The 26,917-nt window shown below is 38.2% G+C and overlaps 1 protein-coding gene across 1 annotated transcript in view; it reads left to right on the forward strand.

Moving 5' to 3' along the window:
* Nucleotides 1–26,917, forward strand: part of LOC150095455 (glycine dehydrogenase (decarboxylating), mitochondrial) — a 649,342-nt gene that overhangs the window by 156,625 nt on the left and 465,800 nt on the right. Inside the window, exon 6 of the mRNA XM_090410555.1 lies at nt 23,084–23,231. Within this exon, the coding sequence (XP_090266681.1) occupies nt 23,084–23,231 (148 nt within the window). The remainder of the gene's footprint in view (nt 1–23,083; nt 23,232–26,917) is intronic.

Genomic DNA, 26,917 nt, shown 5'->3' on the forward strand with positions numbered 1-26,917 from the left:
TTATAAGGCCTTGATATGACCTCATATAGACAACTGTCTGCAGATTTTATGGTTTTCATGAAGGATGAGGATATCTGAGATAGAGTTGGTTCACAGAAGAATTGCTAACGGTTACTAGATGAATGTGTAGGAGATTTTTCATAGAGTAAAGAGAGGAGGATAGAACAGAAGTCCATCCCTGGATTAAATGGAATGTGATGGGAAAACAACTTGGTATTTGCTTATTGCCTTCCATTACAATGTATTAAATGAAAACCCACTCATAGAAGGTTGCAAATCTATATTAAAGAATATAGATTTGCAAATGTATTAAATGAAAACCCACTCATAGAAGGTTGCAAATCTATACCAAGAAACTATATACTTGGTTTAATCCTTTAATTTATAGTATAACCAAGTGAAAAAACATTTGACAACTATATTACATTAGTATATAGTGAATTAATTATAAAATAATAAATAGATCCTCTAATGCTTGTTAATTCATGAGCATGGTAGCATCACATCACATGATGAAAGTAATCTACCAAGAAGGGGTATATACGGAACTACAGGTTAGGCAGTTCTAACAAGCTTCTGAGTTAGCTTGCAGCCATCTCATGGCAGAACATATTGCAGGGGAAAGATATTAGCAGTGCATGGGATAAAATCAATGGGTATCTGAGGAATGCAATATCAGATTGTGTCCCAATGGTCAAGAAGACAAACAAGGTAGGCATTAGATGGATGAGTATTAGTATCAAGCTTGATCTGCAAAAAAAGAATATTTATGGAGAATTTACAAGGAGAAAGGCGATCAGTACACCCATGAACAGTACAAGGCTCAAGCTAGGAAGGTTACCATCATAGTAAGAAAAGCTAAATCAGATTATGAGAAGACCTTAGCAAGGAGATCAAGGGTAATCCCAAAGAGTTCTTCCGCTCTATGTGCCAAGCAAAAGGAAGAATGATTTCGGAAGGATAAATTTTGTGGGTGCTGATGGTATTGAGGTGATAAATTCAGATGTAATAGTAGAGTTACTGAGTGATCGCTTTTCAAAAGTCTATCACCCAAGTTGGAATATCTCTGTAGCAATAACTAATGTGAGAACTGAAGTTAAGAAATCATAGGTACTTAGTATATTGCAAAATTTAAATGTAAACACTGCTGTAGGTTTAGATGGAATGTCAGCTCGGGTGTTGTGTGAATGTGCAAAGGAATTGTCAATGCCTCTTACTTGGTTATTTAACTTAAGTTTGAACTCTGGTGTGGCCCCTAGGGAGGGAAGGAAGGCAAAGTTCCTTTGCATAAAGGTGGCTCTAAAACTATGGTTGTTAATTACAGACCAATCACCATCTCGGGAGTGGTGGTAAAAGTATTGGAAAAGTTGGTTAAAGACAAAATTCAAGAATGGGTGAATCAGGATATGATACTCTATAGTGGGCAACATGGTTTTGTTAAAGGTCGATCCTGCCTTAGCAATTTTATTAACTTTTTATAATAGAATGACATCTGAGTTGGACAAAGGAAATGGCTGCACAGTGGTACTTCTGGATTTTGCTAAGGCTTTTGACAGGATACCCCATGGAATACTGTTGTGCAAATTGGAGCAGATGGGGATGGATACTAAACTGGTGATATGGATAGGAGAATTGCTCAGGGAAAGATACCAGAAGGTGGTGTATGGAGGATCAGAGTCCAGGATGAGGCAGGTGATCAGTGGTGTGCCTCAGGGCTCTGTGCTTGGGCCATTGTTTTTTAATTGGTACATAAATGATATAGAAAATGGCTTAAAGGGAGATATTCAGTTGTTTGCTGATGATGCAAAGTTGGGTAGTGCAATAAAACATCAAGCTGATGTTGAGAATTTGCAGGATGATTTAAATAAGCTGGCAAAATGGGCAAAAGGTAATGGATGTCAGTTCAATGTGGAAAAGTGTAAAGTTATGCATTTTGGGATTAAAAGATTACCAGCTGTGTACTGCATTGATGGAATGATACTTCAAAAGATTGATGAGGCTAGGGACTTAGGGGTGTTGGCGGATAGGGAGATGAACTTCAGGGCACATTGCTAAGGTGTCCAAGATTGAAACATAGGATTACTTGGTTATTGAGGAACACACTAACATCCAGAGATAAAGAGGTTATTATTGCCCTTTATAAAGCGTTGATACTTCCACATTTGTATTATTGTGCTCAGGTCTGGTCACCTGGATTCCTTGGAGATGAGGAGGTTGTAGAGAGGATTCAGAGGAAAGTGACTAAGTTGGTGAGTAATATAAAAAATGCTCTCTGTATTTGATAGATTGAGATCTTGTGGATTGCAGAGGTTGGTTGATAGGCAGAGAAGAGGGGATATGATAGAAACCTTTAAATTACTAAAAGGTTTTTATAAGACTGATGCAGGGGAAATGTTTCAGCTGTGTTGATAGTGATGGAAGAACAAGAGGTCATCCCTGGAAATTAAGGGAAAATGTGGTATACAAGGATGCGAGAACGAGGTTTTTTGCCTGGAGGGTGGTGAATGAGTGAAATGCATTGCCTGACTCAGTTGTGAGTTCTTCTGTAAATGAATTCAAGAAGAGAAGATAGATATTGTTTTGATAGTTTGGGTCTCCCACGATGAGGCTACTGACTCCATTTAGATACCCAAAATAATAATAATATTCCCATATGAGTAACAGAAGTAGAATTTTTAGTTCTAGCTAACTTTTTGTAAATCAGAAGACTGTCCATCCTTAATGATCAATTAAAACTAAATTCTAAAATTCTAATTATATAAATATTCATATATTTATTCATATGAGGGTGGTCTGAAAAGTTCTTGGCCTCGACCATAGATGGCAACACTATCAGCAAGATTTTTTTTCTAAGTTGGTAAATCTGCCCTAAGCATCCATGTGAAATTGCAGGTCATTGTATCAAGTTTGTTTTGTATCAAGTAGTTTGTTCTATACAGCTGCCTGAAGTGTTGTCTGTATCCCTTGAAATGGAAAATTGAGTATTGTGTAGTTAAAAAAATTCTTTGTAAAAGACTGTTTAACGCCAAAAGAAATTCGTTTGAAGTTCATAAAAGTTTATGGAAACTCATCTCCTTCGATTTCAACAATTAAGAAATGGGCTGCCGAGTTTAAACATGTCTGTATCAGCCTTGAAGATGATCCATGTGAAGGATGTCCAAAAAGTGTAAGAACACCAGAAATCATTGATCAAATGCACAATATGGTATTGGATGACTGGCGAGTCAAAGTACGTGAAATTGCTGAGACTATAGGCATTTATATAGGCTGAGACTGTAGGATATATTTTACATGAAGAATTGCAAATGAGAATGCTTTGCACAAGATGGGTGCCATGCTTGCTTACAGCAGATCAAAAACATACTCACACAAAAATCACTGAACAGTGCTTGGAGCATTTTAACAAGAATAAAACTGATTTTGTGCATCGATTTATTACTATGGATAAGACTTGGATTCACCATTACACACCAGAATCCAAACATCAGTCGAAACAATGGACAGAAACTGGACTTTGCGCTGAAACAATGTTCAGCACCAAAGAAGACAAAGTGGTTCCATTAGCAGGAAAGGTCTTGGCATCTGTGTTTTGGCATTATGCTAAATGCATTTTGTATATTATCTTGAAAAGGGTGAAACAATCACTGGGGAATATTATTCTGATCTTTTAATCAGACTAGACGAAAAAATTTGTGAGAAAAGACCTAGTTTGCAGAAGAAAACATCTTTAATCAGGACAATTCACCTGCCTACAAAGATGTCTTAGCAATGGGAAAATTAAGGGATCTGCACTATGAATTCTTGGAACATCACCCTGTTCCCCAGACTTAGCTCCCTCTGACTTCTATCTCTTCCCAAACTAAAACTATTCCTTGCTGGTCAGCATTTTTCTTCGAATCAAGAGGTGATTGCAGCTGTAGAGGTGTATTTTGTAGATCTTACTGAGAACCACAACAAGGATGGGATGATGGTGCTTAAGACTAATGCGATTAGTCTTAAGGGAGATTATGTTGAAAAATAAAAATAATTTTGAAATTATAAATTTGTTTTTTCATTGTTAGGTCGAGAACTTTTCATACCACCCTCACATATTCAAATATATTCATAGCTCATGGCTATGAATAATTTTAGAAGAATTGGAGGAAGAGTTTAGCAGACAACTGCCATCTAGTGATCTACACCCAAACACTCATTTGTCTGAAATAATGTTTTATCCTTGAAATGTGGGATTAAAACCTGAGCTTCTGGAAGGGGAATTCCATTTGTCTGTACTAAAGATAGGTTACCTTGGAGACTGACTGAAAAAAGGTCTAGAAAATATTTTTCTAGTTGGTGACTAGGGAAACCTTGTCTAGAATACACAGTCTAGAGGAACAATGCGACAAGTAACACACAAGTTTAGATATGAGTACTTTTCAGGTCTGTAATAAACAAGTGTGATCTTGTTGTAAGCAATGATATTCATCTTGCTACCTAAAGATATCCATGCCTGATTTGGGAAACCGCAGCTTGCAGATCAAAAATGCAACTCATCTAACCAGAGTATCAGTTAAAAAAAAAGTCAACATATACATGTGGTTCAACCATTACTGAGGACTGTCCTCATTTTGTTAGGTAATTGAAGAATTTTTTATGATGATAAACTAATCTCAAATAAAATTATAATAATGCTGGATATAATATGGATGTAAAATGCTTTCTTTTTACACTATTAGTAAACACTGTTTTAACATTCATCCACTGTCATGAAATTATAAAAAAAAGTTCTGAAACTATATCTGCAATATGGATTTTTAGCTTGATATTGTAAAACTGGAGTTTCCAAAATTTGTTATAAAAAAGTGAATTCACTAGCAGAAGGTAGACTTCTTGCATTGCCCATTCAATGAACACAAGGACATTTTAAATTTAATCTTGGTAAGTATAATAGTTTTACCAGACTGTGCTGTAGTGATTTATGTAAAAGGTCACCTGAGTCATAACTCAGGTAATAGCATAGTTCTAATATCAGCAGTGATTGGCAACAGTAGGATTTTGAGACCTCAGAATACTGCGGGGGGGTGTATCAATGCAGATTTGAAAACTGAATATGTGGTTAAATATCACAAGATTTAACTGATAGTGGAATAAGTCGTCAGTCTTTGCTAAATTTTATCATTATTATTATTATTCAGGCCTCCAAGGAGTCAAAAGACTCATCGAGGGAGGTCCTTCCTAAGACATAAAGTCTGTCAAGACTCATCGAGGGGAGGTCCCCCCCTGAGAAACACAAAGTTTATCATACCACTCTTTAAAGTCACTGACCGTTCTCGCTCCCACCACTCCATCAGGCAATGCATTCCATGGTTCAACCACCCTCCACACAAAGAAACCACTCCTTACCCTCTTGCTCACAGTTTCCTTTCGTAACTTCCAGGGATGGCCTCTTGTCATCACTCCTTCCCGCTGATCAACCAAGCGAAAGAACTCCCCAGTGTCAACCTTATAACCACCTCTCAACAGTTTAAAAGTCTCAATCATATCACCTCTCCTTCTTCTATCCGCCAAACTCTGGAGTCCACATTCTCTCAGTCGATCCTCATAACTATCCTTGTACAGTCCTGAAACCATCTTTGTCATCCGTCTTTGTATCCTTTCCACAGTTAATTTATCCCCTTCAAATCCTGGGGACCAAATCTGAGAACAATAGTCCAAGTGTGGTCTGATCAGAGACTTATACAATGGAATGATAACCCTCTTATCTCTGCAGGTCAGTGTCCTTCTCATAATAGCAGCAATCCTCTGTGTTACCTTCACCACCTTTGCAATATGTCCCCTAAACTTCAGGTTTCTATCAATCATCAACCCCAGATCTCTTGTCTCCCCTACTTCCTCCAGTATAACTCCTCCCATCGATGTTTCCCAAACCTCAAGACCTTACATTTTGCTGCATTAAACTGACCCCCATTCATTTGCCCATCTATCTAGCTTATTTAAATCCTCTTGCAGGGCTACCACATCTGCGATATTACTAATAATCCTTCCCAGCTTCGCATCATCCGCAAACAACTGAATATCCCCCTGCAATCCACTGGCTATGTCATTGATATAAAGGTTAAACAATATAGGTCCTAGTACTGAGCCCTGTGGGACCCCACTTGTAACCCTCTGCTTCCTGGAAACTGCTCCACCATACACAACTCTCTGATACCTATCAGACAGCCAATCCTGAATCCAGTTGACCAATCTGACATCCAGACCCATGTGCTGCAACTTAAATATCAGCTTATCGTGTGGCACCCTGTCAAATGCCTTCGCCAAGTCTAAGAAAATTGCAGTATATGTCTTTCCCTCATCTAATGCTCTTGTAACTTTATTATAAAAGGCTAGCATATTGCTAAAACAAGAGCGTCCTTTCACAAATCCATGTTGATTCTCACAGATAACATTACCCTCATCTGCCCAATGCTGTACACGGTCCCTCACTACTTTCTCCAAGATCTTAACAACTACTGATGACACACAGACTGGCCTATAATTAGACACTTCCAGTCTGTTACCACCCTTATGCAATGGCACTATCTTACCTTCCTTCCATTCCCTGGGCACCTTTGCCAAAGCCAGACTTTCATTGTAAAGCCATGTTAAAGGTATTGTCAATTCGCTAGCACATTCTCTCAAAACTCGTGGCGAAATACCATCCAGTCCCACAGCTTTACTGACATCCAGAGTACCCAGTATCTGAAACACAGTCAGATATTATGTAAGCTTAATAGTTTCTGGATGAAGTAGGATGAAATTTTGATCTAAAAGTTAGATGGCCTTATGTGATGTCTTAAAAGACTAGTTTGATGCCATTTGCATCTTAATGGAGCATCAGATAAAGTCATGGAGGAATAAGGTTTAGAGTTGAATAAGTTCAGGTATAAGAGTTGACCTTGCATAATAATGCAGAGTTCAGTTAGGGATATTTTGAAGTAATTTTTTTTTCATGAGTTGTCCATTTAGGATCATGATCCAGAATGGAGTAGATTGAAGAGTCAGAAAGAAAACGTAATTTTATCATTATAATCATCTGTATTCGGAACCACTGTTGTATTTCCTTTGTCTGCTATCAGAATTACAATATATCATGTTCTTCATAAGTGACAGAGCTTTTTGTTTACAGATTGAGATACTGGATCTTGAAATTGATGAAGAAAGGAGAAGATCAGCAGTCTTCAGTTAGAAAATATAGACAGAATTTGATGGGAAGATATGAATTTTTTTTTCTTTTTTTCTCAACTCTGTGCAAAAAATTAACCTTCAAAATGTAATCCAGGATATCACTGCAGGGTTTGAAACCTTTTTTTAAAAATAGACTCTTCTGATTGTGAAAGGCAGTGGTTTGAAAGGCTAATCACAATGTTACCTTTTCTTTCCTTCCTTAAGGTAAGGAAGCTCTCTGTTCAACTGGGAACAGAATATGAATCAACTTTCTTCATTCTAATTGTTTTTTTTTTTTCTTCATTCTGTTTGCACAAGAAATAAGTGTTTAGTATGAATAATGCATCTTGTTACTAATATTATTTCAAGAAACTGTATCCAACTTGTTGGCTAAAACAAAATATATATTGAGGCATATGGAATCTAATTTATTAATCACAGACTGAGTATAATGAATATGTTCACATATGAGGACTAAAATTTTCACCCATCTGACATTACACACTCCTTGATTGAGAGAGTCTGAACTTCAGACATTATTCAGATGTGTGTTTAATGGCTAATTCCATGAAAACTATTGACAAAATTTTATTTTTGATCTCTGCCTCTATCCATAACCAGAATGTCCAGTATAGAGACTTGAATATCATTCCATATATTAGCAGACTACCGATTAAAAACTTCTCTTTTCAGGCATTACAACATTAGAGTGACATATGCTGATTCAAACCATCCACAGTTTTCTCAGGTCTCTTAATGATGGCACTCACTTCCGCAAAAACCCAGGAGTATGTGTGGTTTGGCCTACATAGGACAGACAAGCTGTGGATTTGAGGTGAGAAGGAAGAAACATTAGGGATGTTTGAGCATAAAAGAAAGGAAAAATTTGATCTGGCCAAACCATTCTTCTAATACTAACCATTCTGTAAATTGGTACTGTCTATCCATGCCACATTTGGAAGAAAATTTTTACTCCAGACTATATGTGACTAGCTGATTCCTAAATTTTTACTATTAAGGAATCAGCTAGTCACACATTCATGCATATCACAGAATTTCATTTCATTTTGTATGGTGATTCAACGGCCATGAACTCCTTTTATGGGGAGGTATTGTCATACCTCCCTATAAAAGGGGTTCATGGCTGTTGAACCTCATGGACACCACCTCATTCCCCCCTATTTTTTATCTAGGCTCGGGACAGGCATAGCTGACAATGATGAACGCACACGGATACAGTCAGGAATTGTCTTAAGTATTCCTGACTGTATCTCTGTGTGTTCACAGGACCGGTTTGCCTGCTTGCAGGATGAAAAACCCCAGATAAACTGCAGGAAAAACCCTGCTGTCCACGCCCAAGACCGGCTAACTTGGCTATGGCTGAGGAAGATCCTTCAGCTCCCCACGTTGTCGATGGGAATCGAACCTAGGACACTCCTGCCCCCTGGCATATGGTTGCGAAGTGCATAGCCACTAGGCTAACACTGCGGGCATATCACAGAATAAAAACCAAGGATATATATATTAAGCAACATATGGAAGTTGCTCATTAAATCTTTTAATAGTGTAGATTTCAATTTCACTAACAATTTGCAATTGGCTTTAGTTGTTAAATGAAGACAGTGCTATGAAATTTTACATTCATTTGTTGAATGAATTCATGAATTTGTTTTCCTCGTAATGATTTTCAGTTTAGACAACTTTGATCTGTTCTCATATATTTCTTATATTTTTATTATTATTATTGTTCTGGGAAACACCAAGGAGTCGACAGACTCATCGAGGGAGGCCCTAACATCATGTCTGGAACAACTATTCAACATTCACACAGTATCTATCATATCTTGCTTTGAACTCATTCATGGTCGTAGCACCCACAACAGACTCTGGAAGCTTATTCCACTCATTCACCACTCTCCAAGTAAAAAACCTAGCTCTAACACCCTTGTCAACCACGCTCTTGCCCAGCTTCCATGCATGGCCCCTAGTCCTCCCACCACCTGTCATATTTTCAAAAATATCTTCTGGATCAATCTTATAAAAACCCTTCAGTAATTTGAATGTCTCAATCATATCACCCCTCCTTCGCCTATCATCCAATTTCTGCAACCCACAAATCCTCAACCTATTCTCATAAGGTTCATTCCACAGACCTGCTATCATCTTGGTCACTCGTCTCTGGCCCCTCTCCACTTCCTCCCCATCACGAAGAAACCCTGGTGCCCATAACTGGGCACAGAAGTCCAGATGGGGTCTTATCAAGGCTCGATACAGAGGAACAACAACTTGCTTCTCTCTGCATGTTAAAGTATTTTTCATAAGCCAAGTGATTTGGTGAGCTGTTTTAGTTACTTTTGCAATGTGCCCCCTAAACTTCAACTCCCTATCCACCAGCACTCCCTAATCCCTGGCCTCATCAATCTCCTGGAGTACGGTTCCACCTAGGCGATATGCTGCTGCTATTCTTTTCACCCCAAAGTGCATAACATTACGCTTTGCCACATTAAACTGACGTCCATTTTTCTTAGCCCAGTCCTCCAAACTATCCAAATCATCCTGTAAAATTTTGACATCCTGTGCACTCACAATTGCTCTACCCAACTTTGCATCATCAGCAAACAAGTGAACACTTCCTCTCAAATCCTTTCCAATATCATTGATGAAAAAATTGAAAAGCACTGGTCCAAGAACAGAGCCCTGAGGCACTCCACTAGTCACAAGACGTCTTTTTGACTCCACTCCTGAATAAACCACTCTCTGGTATCTCTCCTTCAACCACCCTCTTATCCATCTTACCAACCCTATATCTATCCCCATCTGCTCCAGCTTACTGATTAGGGTTCCATGTGGTATCCTGTCAAAGGCCTTGGCAAGGTCCAGTAGTATCACTGTAAACCCATTGCCCCTATCCAGTTCAGCTGTCACTGTGTTATAAAACGTGAGCAAGTTACTGAGGCATGATCTACCCTTCACAAAACCATGTTGTCCCCCATACAATATCCCATTTTCATCTATCCAATCCTGTATTCTTTTCTTGACTAATTTCTCTAAGACCTTGACAATGATTCCTGATATGCTAATCGGTCGGTAATTTACAACAGCGGTCTTGGAACCACCTTTATGCAGTGGAACTATTTTCCCCTCCTTCCAGCCGCTCGGGACTAACCCAGACCCGAGACTCAAATTAAACAAAATGGTCAAGGGTACTGACAATTCATTAGCTGCTTCTCATACTACACGAGCTGGTATACCATCCAACCCCACAGATGTATTGACATTGAGGTTATGCAATAGACTACTCACTTCAACTTCATTCACCACAATTCCCGTATAATCTACTGGTTTATTCGTTTCTGCAATGTCACCACCTGGATGATATATTCTTGTAAAGTGCTCACTCAGTAACTCAGCTATCTCAACTGATTCAGTTATCTCCCTACCATTGGCATTCTTTAAAATCATTCTGCCATGTACATTTTTCCTTTTACTTGCTACATATCTAAAAAACTGTTTAGGATTCTCTTTAGCCTGCATGGCCAATGTTCTTTCGTAATCCTTTTTTGCTTTTCTTACCACACTCGTCACCCTTCTGGCCTGCGCTTTATACCGTTCATGTGCCTGCCGGTCACCTTTCTCCTTAAATTCCCTCCATAGTTGTTTCTTTTTTTGCAGCTCAAGCTTAATGGTGTTATTCATCCATTTAACCCCTACTTGACTTATTATTATTCGGACTCTAGGTATACAGTCAGCCATTGCTTCATGCAAGCACTTCTTAACCACCTCCCATGCACTATCAACTTCTAGTCTTTGCAGTTGTACAAGCCATGGCACTGAGCCAATCAAACTCCTAAGCTTGTCATACTTTCCAGCCCGATAATTCCACATGTACCCTGTCTTAATTGAAAATTCTACACCTTTAGCCACCTCCCAAGTCAAGACCCTATGATCACTCTCACCGATTGGTGGCAGTGTGGTCATATTTGTTACAGCCAAATCCTCAGATGTAATTACTAGGTCAATTACTGACCCCTAGTATTTTCCATTACATGCTGTCGCAGATAGTTATCCCTTAATAACCGCATAAAATCCAATTCCTTCCTCCTGTGTGTCCTCTCCTCACTCCAATCAATGCGACCATAGTTGAAATCTCCCATAATAATCACCCTCCTTCCACTCATTTCTTCTATTTGCTTGTGCATACTGTCACCACCATCTTTTCCATCACCTGGTCTATAGCAGCACCCAATTGTATATTTAGTTCTGCTAGCCACAATCTCACACCAAATGGCCTCAAATGTGCTCTTTTCTCTATCCTGCAATTCAACTTCTATTCTCCTTGGCTGTAGCTCATCAGCTATCATCAACAATACTCCTCCCCCCCATTTTATTCTCTCTGTCATTCCTGAACACACTATACCCATCACATTCAATCCCACTAGCTATATCATCTACAGTCAGCCATGTTTCACTAATACCAATAACCTGTGGTCTGGAAGTGCCAACCATGGCCAAAAACTTTTCCTTCTTGTTCCTAATACTCCTATTATTAGTGTACATGAATTTAAGACCCCCATTAGCCCCAACCCTACCTTGATGCCTTATATTAACTATCCCACTCTGGTTTGTTGTCCGTATTTGCTCTAGCATATTATATTCATTCTTACATTCAACTGCCTCCCTAAGGAATGTATATCTACTCCCCCCCCCCCTTAACGAATCTAGTTTCCCTGAATTTGCACATCCACTACATTCAGCAACACTTTCTCAAGTCTTCTTACACCATAACCATTCAAATGCAAGCCATCCATCTTATATAGATCCTTTCGCCCATCAAACTCACTCCACACGTCCACAAATTCCACACCACTCTTCATACATAACCCACACATAAAGTCATTCGTAATTATGGCCCTCCTTTTAAACATTTCACTGTCATACCGCGGCAAAAGACTAATCATTTTAACTCTCTCACTCTTTTCTTTTGCTACCTCAAACAATTCATTCAGGTCTTCTATCATTTCCATTTTATCTCCTTTCAAATCATTCGTATCTGCCACAACAATAATTTCTTTCACCCTTTCCTTTTGCTCTCTAATAGACTCAGTTACATCCTTTATGGTCGCACCAGGTTGGTACGATTTTGTCAAATCCTCTACTAACACACCTCGTACTAACGAGTCTCCATACTAAGGTCTAAAGCCACCAATTTTTATGGGCGATTGAAACTAGTAGGTTGTAGTTGTATGTTTCAGTTTTAACAACTAATTAAATATCCTTGCTGTTACTGCATTACCTTTATGTTACTATCAATAATATTCTCAGACAAGATCAGATCTCTTCAGGTTAACATCCCCCTTTAATTTTCCTGGAATAAACACATTGTAAAGCTCAAATATTTTAGTACTTAATTTTGAATTCATTCAGGATGTGCGAATCTTTAAGAGCATTTCATCCAAGATAAGTTAGCTAATCTTATATACAGGAGAGAGATTTTCCTTCTAAAAAACTAGTTTTTCATCCTGCAAAACAGATAACTGGATATCAAACCATGCAATTAACAGACAATTTTAGTTGTTGGGTTTTAGTTGTTGTTTCAGCAGTAATACCAACAACCAGCTAATAAAAAGTTTTAATGCTGTTTGGTTGATCCAATCTTAATATTTCATTTATTTGCCACAGTGGATAATGTTAATGTTACCTTCCAACCAACACTATGGGTTTGAATCCTACTATAAAAAGGATCATACTCAGTGACTTTTGTCACTGAGTATGACACCACCACTGTGTTTATTGGAGGTCTGAAGCAGATTAAAGTATTATATTTGGTCTCTAGAATATGTGAACAAGATTAAGCTCACCCATGATACTAAATGCACAACAGGTTTCCAATAATCTTAAGAGTGATGGATGACAGCAGCATCAAGTTTAGAGGATGCATCACAGATGTAGCAATGACTAGGTACTTCATTGAATCTATGAAGAGCACAATGACAAGTAGGAATAAGGAGGTGGTTGTGCCACTTTATAGAACATTTGTCAAACTATATGTGGACTAGTCTAGTTTACATTTTGATGTACAAACTGTGGAGAGGATCCAGACATCATACAAGGCAGTCATCAGCCATTTTCTGTCCATCCAGAAGAAGGACTCTACCAAAATCCTCCATTCATTCCCAACTTTTGCCACTTTTTTTTCCCTTTCTTTGCCACTGAGTTCTAGCCTTTTCTTTACTCTCATCCTGCCACCATCCCTTTGGTCTTCCTGTAGCACTTTCCATCTCTAGGATACCATTCTGATATCTGGTGTACCATTAGTATTGACTTTTTGGTATTGACATTTTTGTTTTGTCTTTATTTTATTTTTTTAATTATGATAATTCAGGACCTCCATGGAGTTGCACAACTCATTGCAGGAGGCACTCAGTAGAAAAAGCAAATTCTGTCATACAACTCCTTGAACTCATTCACCGTTCATGCCCATACCACTCTCAGGAAGTGCATTGCACAGTTCAATCACCCTCCAAGACACCACTCCTCAACCTCTTGCTCACAACTTCCTTTTGCAATTTCCAGGTATTGCCCCTTGTCCTTGCTTCTTTCCTTCCACCAAATGTAAGTACTTCCCAGTGTCAATGCTATAACTACCTCTCAGCAGTTTAGATGTCTCAATCATATCACCTCTTCTTCTATCTACCAAACTTTTGCAATCCATATTCCCTCAGTCTATCCTCATACCTAACATTGTACAGTCCTGAGATCATATTTGTTATCTGCCTCTGCACACTTTCTATGGTAATTTATCCCTGTCAAATCCTGGGGACCAAATTTGAACGCAATAGTCCAGCTGTGGTCTGATCAGGGCTTTATAAAATGGAATGACAACTCTTACCTCTGCAGCTCAGTGTCCTTCTCAGTATTGCAACAATCCTCTGGGTTACCTTCAACACTTTTGCAATATGTTCCCTGAATTTCTGGTTTCTATCAGTCATCACCCTGAGATCCCTTGCTTCCTCCAGTACAGCTTCTCCCATCGATGTATCCCAAACTTCAAGACTTTACATATAGCTGAATTAAAGTGATCCCATTCATTTGCCCACTTGTCTATTTCATTCAAATCCCCTTGAAGGGCTACCACATCTTCACTATTATTAATAACACTTCTCAGCTTCACATCATCTACAAATAACTGAATATCCATCTGTAATCCATTGACAGTGTCATTGATATAAACGTTAAATAATACAGGTCCCAGAACTGGTCCATATAGGACACCACTTGTAACCTTCTGCTTGATACTGCTCCCTCATACACAAATATGATTCTTATCAGACTGCCAATCCAATTCACTAAACTAACATGGGTAGATCATGCCTCAGTAACTTGCTCAAGTTTTATAACACAGTGACGGCTGAACTGGATAAGGGTAATGGGTTTACAGTAATACTGCTGGACCTGGCAAAGGCATTTGACAGGATACCACATGGAATTCTAATCCGTAAACTACAACATATGGGAATGGATATAGGATTGGTGAGATGGATAGGTGGGTGGTTGATGGAGAGATACCAAAGAGTAGTTTATTCAGGAGTAGAGTCCAAAAGATGGCCTGAGACTAGTGGTGTGCCGCAGGGTTCTGTTCTTGGACCACTGCTGTTTAATTTGTTCATTAACGATATAGGGAAGGATCTAAGAGGAACAGTTCATTTGTTCGCTGATGTTGCAAAGTTGGGTAGGGCAATAGTGAATGCAGATGATGTCAAAATCTTGCAGGACGACTTGGATAGATTGGAGTTCTAGGCTAAGGAGAATGGATGTCAATTTAATGTGACAAAATGTAAGGTTATGCATTTTGGGGTGAAAAGATTAGCAGCAGTATACCACATTGGTGGAACTGTACTCCAGGAGATTGAGGCCAGGGACTTGAGAGTGTTGGTGGATAGGGAGATGAAGTTTAGGGGGCACATTGCAAAAGTAGCTAAATCAGCTCATCAACTCACTTGGTTGTTGAAAAATACCTTGATGAGCAGAGACAAGTTATTGTACCTCTGTACCGAGCCTTAATAAGACCTCATCTCGACTACTGTGCCCAGATTTGGTCACCTAGGTTCCTTCTTGATGGGGAGGAGGTTGAGAGGATCCAGAGGCGAGTGACCAAGATGATAGCAGATCTATGGAATGAACCATATGAGAACAGGTTGAAGATTTGTGGGTTGCAGAAATTAGTTGATAGGCAGAAAAGGGGAGATATGATTGAGACATTCAAATTGCTAAAGGGTTTCTATAGGATTAACTCAGAGGATATTTTTGAGATCAGGACTGGTGGTGGGAGAACTAGGGGATGCCTATGGAAGCTGGGCAAGAGTGTGGTCAGCAGGGGTGTTAGAGCTGAGTTCTTTACTTTTAGAGTGGTAAATGAGTGGAATAAGCTGCCAGAGTCTGTTGTGGGTGCTATGACGGTGAGTGAGTTCAAGGCAAGGTATGATAGATACTGTGAGAATGTCGTATAGTTGTGTGGACATGATGTTTAGGGCATACCTCGATGAGTCTAAGGACTCCGTGGAGTCACCCGTAATAATAACATCCAAACCCATGTGCTGCAACTTAAATATCAGCCTATGTAGTATCCTATCAAATGCTTTTTGTAAAATTTTTAAAAAAAATTGGCAGGATATGCCTTTTCTTCATCAACTGCACTTGTCATTTTATTACAAAAAGCAATCGGATTACTAAAACAAAAGCACCTTTAACATATTCATGCTGACTCTTACAGATTACATTACCTTCATTTGCCGAATGCTGTAAATGATCCCTCAATAATTTCTCTGAAATCTCAACTACTGATGAAATTCAAACTTGTCTAGAGATCCAAGAAGAGGTGCAATAATTCCACATACATTCCTTTTTATTTGATACTCCTGCATGCTTATTCATCTTCTAATTCAAAACCACATGGTCACTCTCTCCAGCTAGGAGGGGAGAGATGTCATTATTATTACCACCCCAAGACCTCATGGAGTCAAAGACTCATCTGTGATAAAAGGACCACACACAGAGCTCATCATTCCGTGTTTTAAACACATTCAAACTCTTTGCAGACACCACATTCTCAGGCAAGGCATTCCAATCATTCGCAACTCTGCACGAAAAACACCTGCCTCTCACTCCCCTACTCACACCTTTATACAGTTTCCAGGGATGACCTCTGGTTCTCCCCTGATCTCCCACTATTCTCTGTAGAACTTCTCCACATTGATAACAACCCCTTACTAACTTGTAGGCGTCTATCATATCTCCCCTCTTCCTCCTGTCCACCAGACTCTGGAAATTACATCTCTCAATCTTTCCTCATACTCGACATTCCAGTGGTCAGAAAGGGTCCAAAGGAGACTTACCTTAGTAAGTCTCCTTTGGACCCTTTCCAACATCTCTTCAACCTTCTGAAAACCCGGTGACCAAATCTGGACACAATAGTCCATGTGTGGCCTAATCAAAGCCTTATACAATGGAACAAGAATCTCTCTACTTCTCCACGTCAGTGTCCTCTGCATCATTCTCAGAAGCCTTTGTGTTGTCTTCACAATTTTGGCGAAGTGTCCCCTAAATTTTAGATCCTTATCCACTATCACCTCCAGATCTCTTATTTCCTCTACCTCCAACAATATATTATCGCCAAGCATAAATTCTGCATCCTATCTTTGTTTTCCAAATTTTAAAACCTTACATTTTGCAACATTGAACTCGCATCCCCATTTGCTTGCCCAATCACTCAATTTATTCAAGTCTTCTTGCAAGGCCACAACATCTTCACTACTCTTTATGGTTTGTCCCAACTTTGCATCATCTGCAAATAACGGAATATCTCCATTCAAATCTTCACCTATATCATTAATATACAAGTCAAACAGTAATGGACCTAAAACAGACCCTGAGGCACTCCACTAGTGACTTTCCCTTTCCTGGATATCATTCCCCCATACACAATTTGTTGATACCTATCAGATAGCCAGTCTCCAATCCAATGCATCAATCTAATATCCAACCCCATCTGCTCTAGTTTGACTGTCAAATCTATCATGAGGTACTCTATCAAAAGCCTTTTCAAAATCCAGTATATTACTGTAAATCCTTTTCCTCTATCCAAGGAAGCAGTCACTTTATTGTAATAAGTAAGTCTATTACTAAAACATGACCTCCCTTTAGAATCCATGCTGTCCATCAAAGGTAATACCAATGTTATCAACCCAACTCTGGATCCTTCTTCTCACAAGCTTCTCCAACAGCTTAACCACAACACCTGACACGCAGATAGGCCTATAGTTTGATGCTTGAGTTCGATCACCCTCCTTTATGAAGTGGCACAATCTTGCCCTCCTTCCACTCCTTAGGAACTTGACCGAGTGCAAGACTCGTATTAAAAAAATATGTCAAGGCAGGTGTCAACTCCCTGGCACATTCTATCAGAATACGTGGTGATTTATTATCAAGTCCCACAGCCTTATTAACAACTAGTTTACTTAACTCCCCATACACCTCTTGCTCACCTACAGTCAGTCTCTCTCCCGCATCATCAACTGCTCTCAATCCCTCCATTAAGTCACATTCACAAGATTGAAAGATCTTTATGAACTGCTCATTAAGCATCTCCACCACGTATTCTGCATCTGCTGTCCTTATACCATTTTATCCAATCAATGTCATCCTTCCTTAATTATTCTTTCTTTTGCTGGCTACATATCGAAAGAACTCCCTTGGATTCTTTTTGGCTTCATTAGCTAATTGCTGTTCATACTTCTCTTTAGCTATTCTCACCAACCAAGTCACCCTCCTTGCTTGGTCTTTGTAGATCTCATGGAATTGGTTATTTCCACTTCTCTTATGCTGCCTCCGGAATGCCCTTTTTCTCTGTATCGCATGCGTAATCTCTTTATTCATCCATCTCACACCCACCTTATTTAACCTTCTCACCCTTGGAATACATTTAGACATTGCATCTACTAAACAGTTTTTGAAAATCCCCCAAGCTGCATTGATCTCTTTTCCAGCCAACTCCTCATTCCACGCTAAACACGCAAGCTGTCTCCTGAGCTCTTCATAATCACCCCCCTTGTAGTTCCACATATATCCTTTTCTCACAGAGGTCCTTGCACTGTTGGCAACCACCCAGGTAATCACCTCATGGTCATTCACCAATTGGTAGATGATTTGACACCTCATAATTACATCCTTTGATGAGATGACCCTCAATCCTCTTGTGCCCTCTGTTACATACTGTCTGAGGTAGTTATCCCTCAAAAACTCAAGAAATTCATTTTCTTTACTTCCAGTTGCTATCTCATCATTCCAGTCTATATTGCCATAATTAAAATCACTCATAATGATCACCCTTTTCTTATTTACTTGGCTAATTTGATTGTACATTTCATTATTACCACCATCCACATTACCTGGTCTATAACAACATCCCACCAAGCATTTGAATCCGTTCACCTCTATCTCACACCATACTGCCTCAAAACCACGCACTATTTCCCTCTTGCATCTCTACTTTATATGGACATAACTCTTTCTATATCATCAATAGCACTCTCCCTCCCTTTTTACTCCTATCCTCACAAAACACAACCTTTCCATCTCTATTCCTGTCAGGATGTCATCCTCTTCCAACCATGTCTCATTTCATCTCAGTTATTATAAGTTCTTCTGATACTATAACCAAATCCAAAACAATTGAACTGTTCCTCCTGTTCCTTCTTCTACATCTTGCCTAAGACATCTGTCCTTCAAGAATTCTGGAAATTCTATTCCTTACTACTACATGCAGTTTCTTCTTCCCAGTTTTTACTGCTGTAGTTAAAATCTCCTATAATGATCATTCTTTTTTGCATTTGCCAAGCTCAACTGCCTAAACATCTACTGCTCTTAACTCTCTTTGTTCCTTGGCTTTTAGCAGCATCTGACTAAATATCCTATCCACCTTACACTATATGCTCTAAAAACCATTAGTACCATTTTCCTCCAAATTCTCCAATCTGAGAGGACACATCTTGCACACCAGAGATCATAGAGTTAATATATTTTTTATACATCACAACATTATACCTTTTAGCACTATTTCTTCCTTGCTCACCTGCATCTCCTCTCTCTCCCCTCTGATACTTTCTCTTCTTGTTCTCCCACTTACCTGCCATCCTGTAATCTCTCTATCCCTGTTTCCTGCGCTGTCTCATCTTTCTCTCATTTCCTCTTTCACTGGTTTTCCTATTTTCTGTTTTTGTCATTCCAATAACTTTTACTCCTACTCTGATTTACTTCACATTCATTGTTTCCAATTTCTTAATCTCTTATTTCACACTTCTCAACTCATTCCTGATACACTTCTTATATTCTTAATCTTCTTATAATTCCACTTCTTATATGCAATTCGTCCTTTCTGTTTACTCCACCACTACATTTTGCCCTTTCTATCCTGCCCGAAACTGCTATATCCTGTTACTTCTATTCCTGTCAGCATATCGTTTTCTGTCAGCCATGTCACAGTGATCCTAATAATCTTTAGACAGGCTGATGCTATCAGCACCACCAATTCATCTCCTTCATTCTAGATACGCCTGCATTTCTGTAAAGAATCATCAAAGCATTGCCATGGTTTCTATACATATCATTATCCTCTCCAGACTCCACTGATTCAGCATTACACGATTTATTCCCTCTTCTCTAAAGCAGCTATTCCCACAAGAGGCCATCCACCTTGATAATTCTAGTTTCCCTGCATCAAAACACTGACTAGTTTGGAGAACAACCTTCTTTCCAGACACATACTTTCTTCCTCATTCAAATGCAAACAGTCTCTCACATAGTTATTGTCCTCAAATACCTTCCATGCATCTACGTAATCCAAGCCTCTCTTTCAACACATTCTGGCAATCATACTATTTATTATTGATGCTCTTCTCTGTAGCTCTGAATTATCATACCTGAGCAACACACTCGCTATCTTTACTCTGTCTTCTTCGATAGAACCTTAAGCATGTACCTCGGATCTCTTGCCACCTGATTCACATTGCTTCTCAGGTCATTTGTACCTGCCATAACAATCATCTCAGCCAATCTTTTGCCTTCCTTAATTGCCATAGTAATGCTATCTATCCTTCCTCCAGGCAGACACTCCTCTTGCATTCTGTCTTGCACACCAGATCAAGTCACTGTGTATCACATCTCTTACCATTCTGTTTTTTCCTTGCTCACCTGCATCTCTCTCTCTCCTCTGATACTTTCTCTCTTTGTTTTCCCACTTACCTGCTGTCCCGTAATTCCTCCATCCCTGGTTTCTGCACTGTCACCTTTCTCTCATTCCATCTTTTACTGGTTCTCCTATTCTCTCTATTTCAATCGTTCTCACAACTCTTACTCCTACTTTGATTTGTTTTGTATTTGTGGTTTACAGTTTCCTGATCTCTTCTTTCATGCTTCTCAACCCATTCCTGATACATTTCACTTCTTATAATCCACTTCCTATGTTTAATCCTTTCTTTTTTACTTTCTGCATTCAGTTCACTTATCATTTGTTGAAGTTCTTTTGCAGAGTTTTCTAAAAGAACAATATAATTATTAAATCATAGGTGATTTAGTTCTTTCCCATTTATCATAATTCCTCTGTATTTCCAGTCGAGATTTTTGCAGAGTTTAGGAATGGTTTGGAAAAAGGTGACTTAATAGACATTAAGTTAATGAGGTAGAGAAATACAGAAACAATTATACATAGTGGAAAGTGAGAGAAAGGAAATTGTAAATGTGTAGTGAAGAGGGGGAAGGAGAAGAAATTTTTGAGATGAGATCTATTTTTATGTATAGAACGGCAGGAGAATGGAATGCATTGTCAGAATTTGTTGTGAATGCTAGTAATGTGAATGAGTTTATTCTGTTGCTCACTCTTATGATGACGTGGTCACAGAGACTTTGTATAATAATATGCATACTGCCATCGGTGAATTTTTTTCTTTAGTTTTTACCACTGGACCTTCAAGATTTTGTTCTTGTTTCCATACTTCCCCCATATAATCATAATTTAATCTAAGGTTTACATCTGAAAGCTGTATGATTTTAGTTCTATTTAAAACTCATACACATTTTCTTTTAATGTGATATTCACTTTTATCCTATTAAAAACTGTTTGGACACTTAATATTTCAAATCACCTGTGTATTCTTATATCGTGAAGTATTTGAAAATTCCATGGTTAACAATAATGTAACTGACATTATTTTTCAGGCATCTCTGTGGAGTCGCTCATTGTAGGAGACCCATTCTGATCATTAACACAATATTTATCATACCTTTCCTTGAACTCATTTACCAATGAAGCATTCACAACCATTCTGGCAACCCATTCACCACCCTCTAAGCAAAAATCTAATCCTAACACCATTGCTAATGACACTCTTATACAATTTCCAGGGGGAGTGAGTCTTCTCTCTCTTCCTGTCATGTACTGAAAAGAGCCTTCAGTGTTGATTTTATAAACTCCCTTTAACAACTCTAACTCCCTTTTATCGGCTAATATTGAAAATGCATACTATCAATCTGTTCTAATAGGGAGAATTCCAGAGATCTGCCACAATTTTGGTTACTCACCTCTGGATCTTTGTTACCACTTCATCCTTATGAAATCCAGATGACTAGATCTAGACAGTAGTCATGTGACCTTATTAAACCTTTAGAGCTATAAAAACTTCCTAATCCCAATTTTGTCTGTGTGTTCTTGAACAACCATGAATTTGATATGCTATATTGGTCGCCTTTGGAATATGTCTTTTAAACTTCAACTTCCTGTCCGCTATTACTCCCAAATCCCTGGTCTCATCAACTGCAGTTCAGTTCCATGAATTTAGTACATGGCTTGTGATCTCTTCATTCCAAAGTGCATCACCTTACACTTGGCCATGCTAAACTTGCAGCCATTTATTGTTGTAACTACTTTTAGTCTAATTGTCATCTTGCAGGATCTCTGCATCATCTTCATTAACTATCACTCTTCCTTGCTTTTCATCATCAGCAAACAGCTGACTGTTTCTCTATAAATCATTGCCTATGTCACTGATGTACAAATTATAAAGCAGAGAACCAAGTTCTGAGTCCTGAAGTACTGATGGACAGATATCTGTCCATCAGCCATCCTCTTCTCCACATTATCTTGTTTAGTTTTTTTTTTCTGTATGCTTCTGTAAGTCAAGATTCAATTCTTACTCTGTCTATAAGAAGACCCAGTCTTTCTCTGTTACCTTTCTCTCCAATGACTGACAGAATTGTCCTACTTTTTCACCAACACTTATTTCTGATTCTCATGGCCCATATTATTCACATTGAAATTCAAGAATTTTCTTTGTGTTTAGCATGGAATACTATAGCTAATCCTTCCTTTACTAGTGGAGGAATTTTGTGCACCAATGTACAAAATTTGAATTAGTAGTACATTATGTGTTTTCATCTGACATTAGTTTCTCAAGTTCCTCACTAATTAAACTGTTAATTTCAGGTTTAGTGTTTGACTAGTGAGATATTAATATATTATATTAGATAATAATTATATATAATATATTAATTAATTATTATATATTATCCCATCCAATTTTTTATGCAGAACTTAATAGAGAGACAGCCCAACAGTGATAGAAATCCCTTTATACTTGTGGGTAGTCAAATTGCCCATTAAAAGCAAATTGAATTTTTAATATGGATTATTGATACCTATTTTCAACCTTCATCTCTTTGCTGAAATATTCATTATTATATGAATCAAAAACAATTGAGATATGCAATGTTATGAACATATCCTAAAAATGTCTCATAAAATGATTTATTGTTGCATCAGGGTTATTACTAATTACCTTTTATTTTCTAGTGCAATGGGAATAGATGTGGTTGTTATGGATCTTGCAGGCATTGATTTGAGTAACAAAGAAATTGCTGGAATTCTTTTCCAGTATCCTGATACAGAGGGTAGCATTCAAGATTTTACTGAACTAGTGAAGGAGGCCCATAAATATGGAGTAAGTCTGTTTTATTAAATTAAAATGATTTACTTTCTGTATGAAGTAAAAAAAAAAAAAATTGCCATAAGGAAAGATTTGATATTATTATGATATCTCCATGGAGTCAAGGGACTCATTGTGGGAGACCCATACTAACATTTACTCGCACAAAACCTATCATACCTCCACTCATTGACTGTCAAGAAACTCATAACCTATTCTGGAAATCCATTCCACTTGTTCACTGCTCCCAGGCAAAACATCTAGTCATCTAGTTTGCACACCCTTACTAACTACACTCTTACATAACTTCCATGGATAACCCATGACATATATTGAAAAATTTCTTTTGCATCAATTTTATAAAACTCCTTTAATATCATATAAGTTTCTAGCATGTCCCTCTCTTCTCCACCTATCAACTAAACTTTGTAACTCTCACATCCTCAATTTATTCTCATAAGTGGACATTCTGCAGACCTGTCATCAGCTTGGTCACTTCCCTCTGAATCCTCTTTACCACCTCCTGATCCCCAAGAAACCCAGGTGACCAAATCTGTGCACAGTAACCAAGATGCAGCTGAGTCAGCCTTATAAAGAGGGATAATAACCTCCCTATTTTAATTGATAGCATGTTCTTCAACATCTAAGTAATCCTTTCATCTATTTTACAAAGTTTTGCAACTTCAACTCTCTGTCCACCATTATCCCCAAGTCCCTAACCTCATCATTTCCCTGCAATCCAATACTGTCAATGTGATATAAACTATGCAACTTTTTCGACCCAAAGTGCACCTTGTATTTTGCAACATTAAATTGGCAATCATCTTTTATCTACAGTGCCAATTTATTTAAATCATCCTGAATCGACATCATCTTTATCAACTATTGTCCTTCACAATTTTGCATCATCATCAGCAAACAGCTGAATATCACCCTTTAAATCTTTCCCTATATCTTTGATATACAAATTAGAGAAGTGGCCCTAGTACAGAATCCTGAGATGCTCCATTAGTCACCTTTGATCTCCTAGATTCCACTCCATCATATACTACTGCTCTCTGATGTCTATCTGTCATCCCCTGCTTTCCATCCATGATACTAGTTTCATATCCATTCTCATTTGCTCCAATTTTTGTAATAGTTTTTCATGTGCCATTCTGTCAATTGCCTTTGCAAACTCCAGTTGTATCATGGTATAGCCATTTTCCTTTGGCGAATTCTGTGTCACTTTATTATAAAATCTTAATAAATTCCTAAGACAGGACCTATCTTTTACAAAGCCATGCTGCCTGCTGTTGAGTACTGTATCCCTATCCACCCACTATTGGATTTTATGTTTAACTAATACTTTAACAATTGCTCCAGATATATTAATTGGTCTGTTGTAGTGTAGTGTGCTATTTCTGTCTCAGGAATCATCTTTATGTAAAGGAGCTATCTTGTTCTCCTTCCACTCCCTTGGAACCATGAAAAAAGTCTGAGACTTAGATTGAACAACATCTGAGCCCATGCCAGTTCTCTTGCACATTCACATAGTATGATGGCTGATATGCCATCCAGTCCAACTGCTCTATTCACATTAATATTTTTCAATATGCTGAATACAGAGATGCATGTAAATATGCATCTGTCATATCTTCACCTGGACAAATACACCTTTGCAAAATTATCACTCTGAAACTGAACTATTTCTTTGCTTCTGTTAGTGGATTCCTTCCATCAGCATTGATTAAAGCCATTCTATCATAGTCATTTTTACTCTTTTATATTTATGTCACACACAAAAGGCAGAACTTATAGCAAATAGATGCTGGAGGGCAGAGTAAGGAATACAGTAATCTGTTGATATTCTTCTTTAAACTGTTAAAGATTGTAGTCCTTTGTAAATGCTTCATGAGAGAGACTATTCCACAGAATTGAGGTGGAAGGAATGAAAGATGATTGGGAGTAGTAGGTTTGGTGAGTATACATTTCAACTGTAAAAGGTTGCTACGCAGTTGTAGCAAGGGTTCCTGTAGATCTGGCAGAAATATGAGGCATAATGGATACTAATTCTGCTGAACAGTGGCCATGGAAATATCTGTAGAAGCAAGAAAATGCAGAAATTGATCTTCTGTAGAGATGGTGGTTGAAGAGGCTGTAAGAGAAGTATCATTTATCAACAGGACTGCCTTTTACTGAACAGCATCAAAAGTTTTAGGAAGGTTTTAAGTGCCTTACCCCATGCATGAGAGCAGTATTTCAGTGTTGGTCAGATTTGAGATTTGTACAGATTAAGTAGCTATTTGGCAAAGAAGTACTGTCTCAAGACAGTTCTTCTCTGCCATCTTTGTATGAGATGCATGTGAAGTTGTGAATGGTTGAAGGAAGGACGTTCCACCAGAGTCAAAACCTGGATAAGATTGTGGTCTGAATTGCCAAAAAGGATCATTCATTTGAATAAGGTGATAGCTTGATGGTAAACATTTATCTTCTTTTTGGGAACTGATTGTATATGAGTTTTCTTCCATGCTGAAGGGTGGATGCTAGGAGATCTCTTGAGGAGCACATTAGGTGGAATTCCATCAGGACCTACTTCCTTTGTAGTATCCAAGTTATTCAAGATTCTTCTCATGTGTTTCTGGTGGAAGGTTCTGGAAGGCATGAGATGCAATGTTCTGGGCTAGGAAAGAAGTAATTTGTCATGGTCATCTATGCAGCAGTCGAAAGAGAAGAATGAAGCCAAGACATCAGCCTTGTCTTGCACCTGACAGCTTTGGCAAGGGACCAGAAGCTGCTACTGCCAGTGGCACAAGCAGTAAGTTTCCTATATTTAGCCTTGTTGAATTTAGACTTGACCCTTTTAATTGTGGTTTTATAAGTGTTGAGTACAACTGTGAAGGCTGTGAATGAAGTTGGTATTTTGGTCTTAACCCACTTGGGAAAGACTGTTTGCTTTTCTTGGACAACCTTGGTACACTTCTTTTTGCAGTGGTTTAGATATGGATTTGGAATTTGAACAGAGTGAGGAATCAAAGTTTCCATTCCAATATGGATTATTTCTTTAACAAGATTACAACAAGTATCTCTATCTGAAGAACGAAAACAGTAGTCTGACCATGGAAAGGAGGAGTAAAAGTTGTGTAAGTCCTCCTCCTACTTGGTATTGTTGTATTTGAGATCTGTATTTAAGTTTTGTATATCTGGAAAAGGCATATGACCAGGTGCCAAGAGAAAAGCTATTCAAAAATGCTACAGTTGTATGGTGTTAATGGAGCATTATATCAAGCAATATAATGCAATACAAGCAATATTAGTCTTTATTTGAGTTGTAAGTCAGCAGTTAGAATTTAAGGAAGTACAGGATGATGGTTTTACATTATCCCCACTGTTATTCCTTATCTATATGGATCACATTATGAAGGAAAGTGGTATTAAATCTATCAAAATTGGAGCTGTTAATGTCAGCTCTTTGCTTTATGCAGATGATGTTATACTTCTAAATAAATCTTCTGCAAGACTCCCTGACTAAATTGAATAACTGTTGTAATAGATAGGATATGAATGTCAGCAATAACAAGACAAAGACAATGAAAATAGGCAGAAGCATTGAATATATAAACTGCATTGTGAATATGAACCTATAGAACAAATAAAAGATGTCAGTTACTTAGGTATGATTTTTAATGAATACTATTATTATTACATAACACCTCCAGGGA

The sequence above is a fragment of the Typopeltis vanoorti genome, chromosome 20 (genome assembly GCF_054136105.1).
Source record: "Typopeltis vanoorti isolate ZY-2024b chromosome 20, IOZ_Tvanoo_1.0, whole genome shotgun sequence".
In the NCBI taxonomy this organism is placed as follows: Eukaryota; Metazoa; Arthropoda; class Arachnida; order Uropygi; family Thelyphonidae; genus Typopeltis; species Typopeltis vanoorti.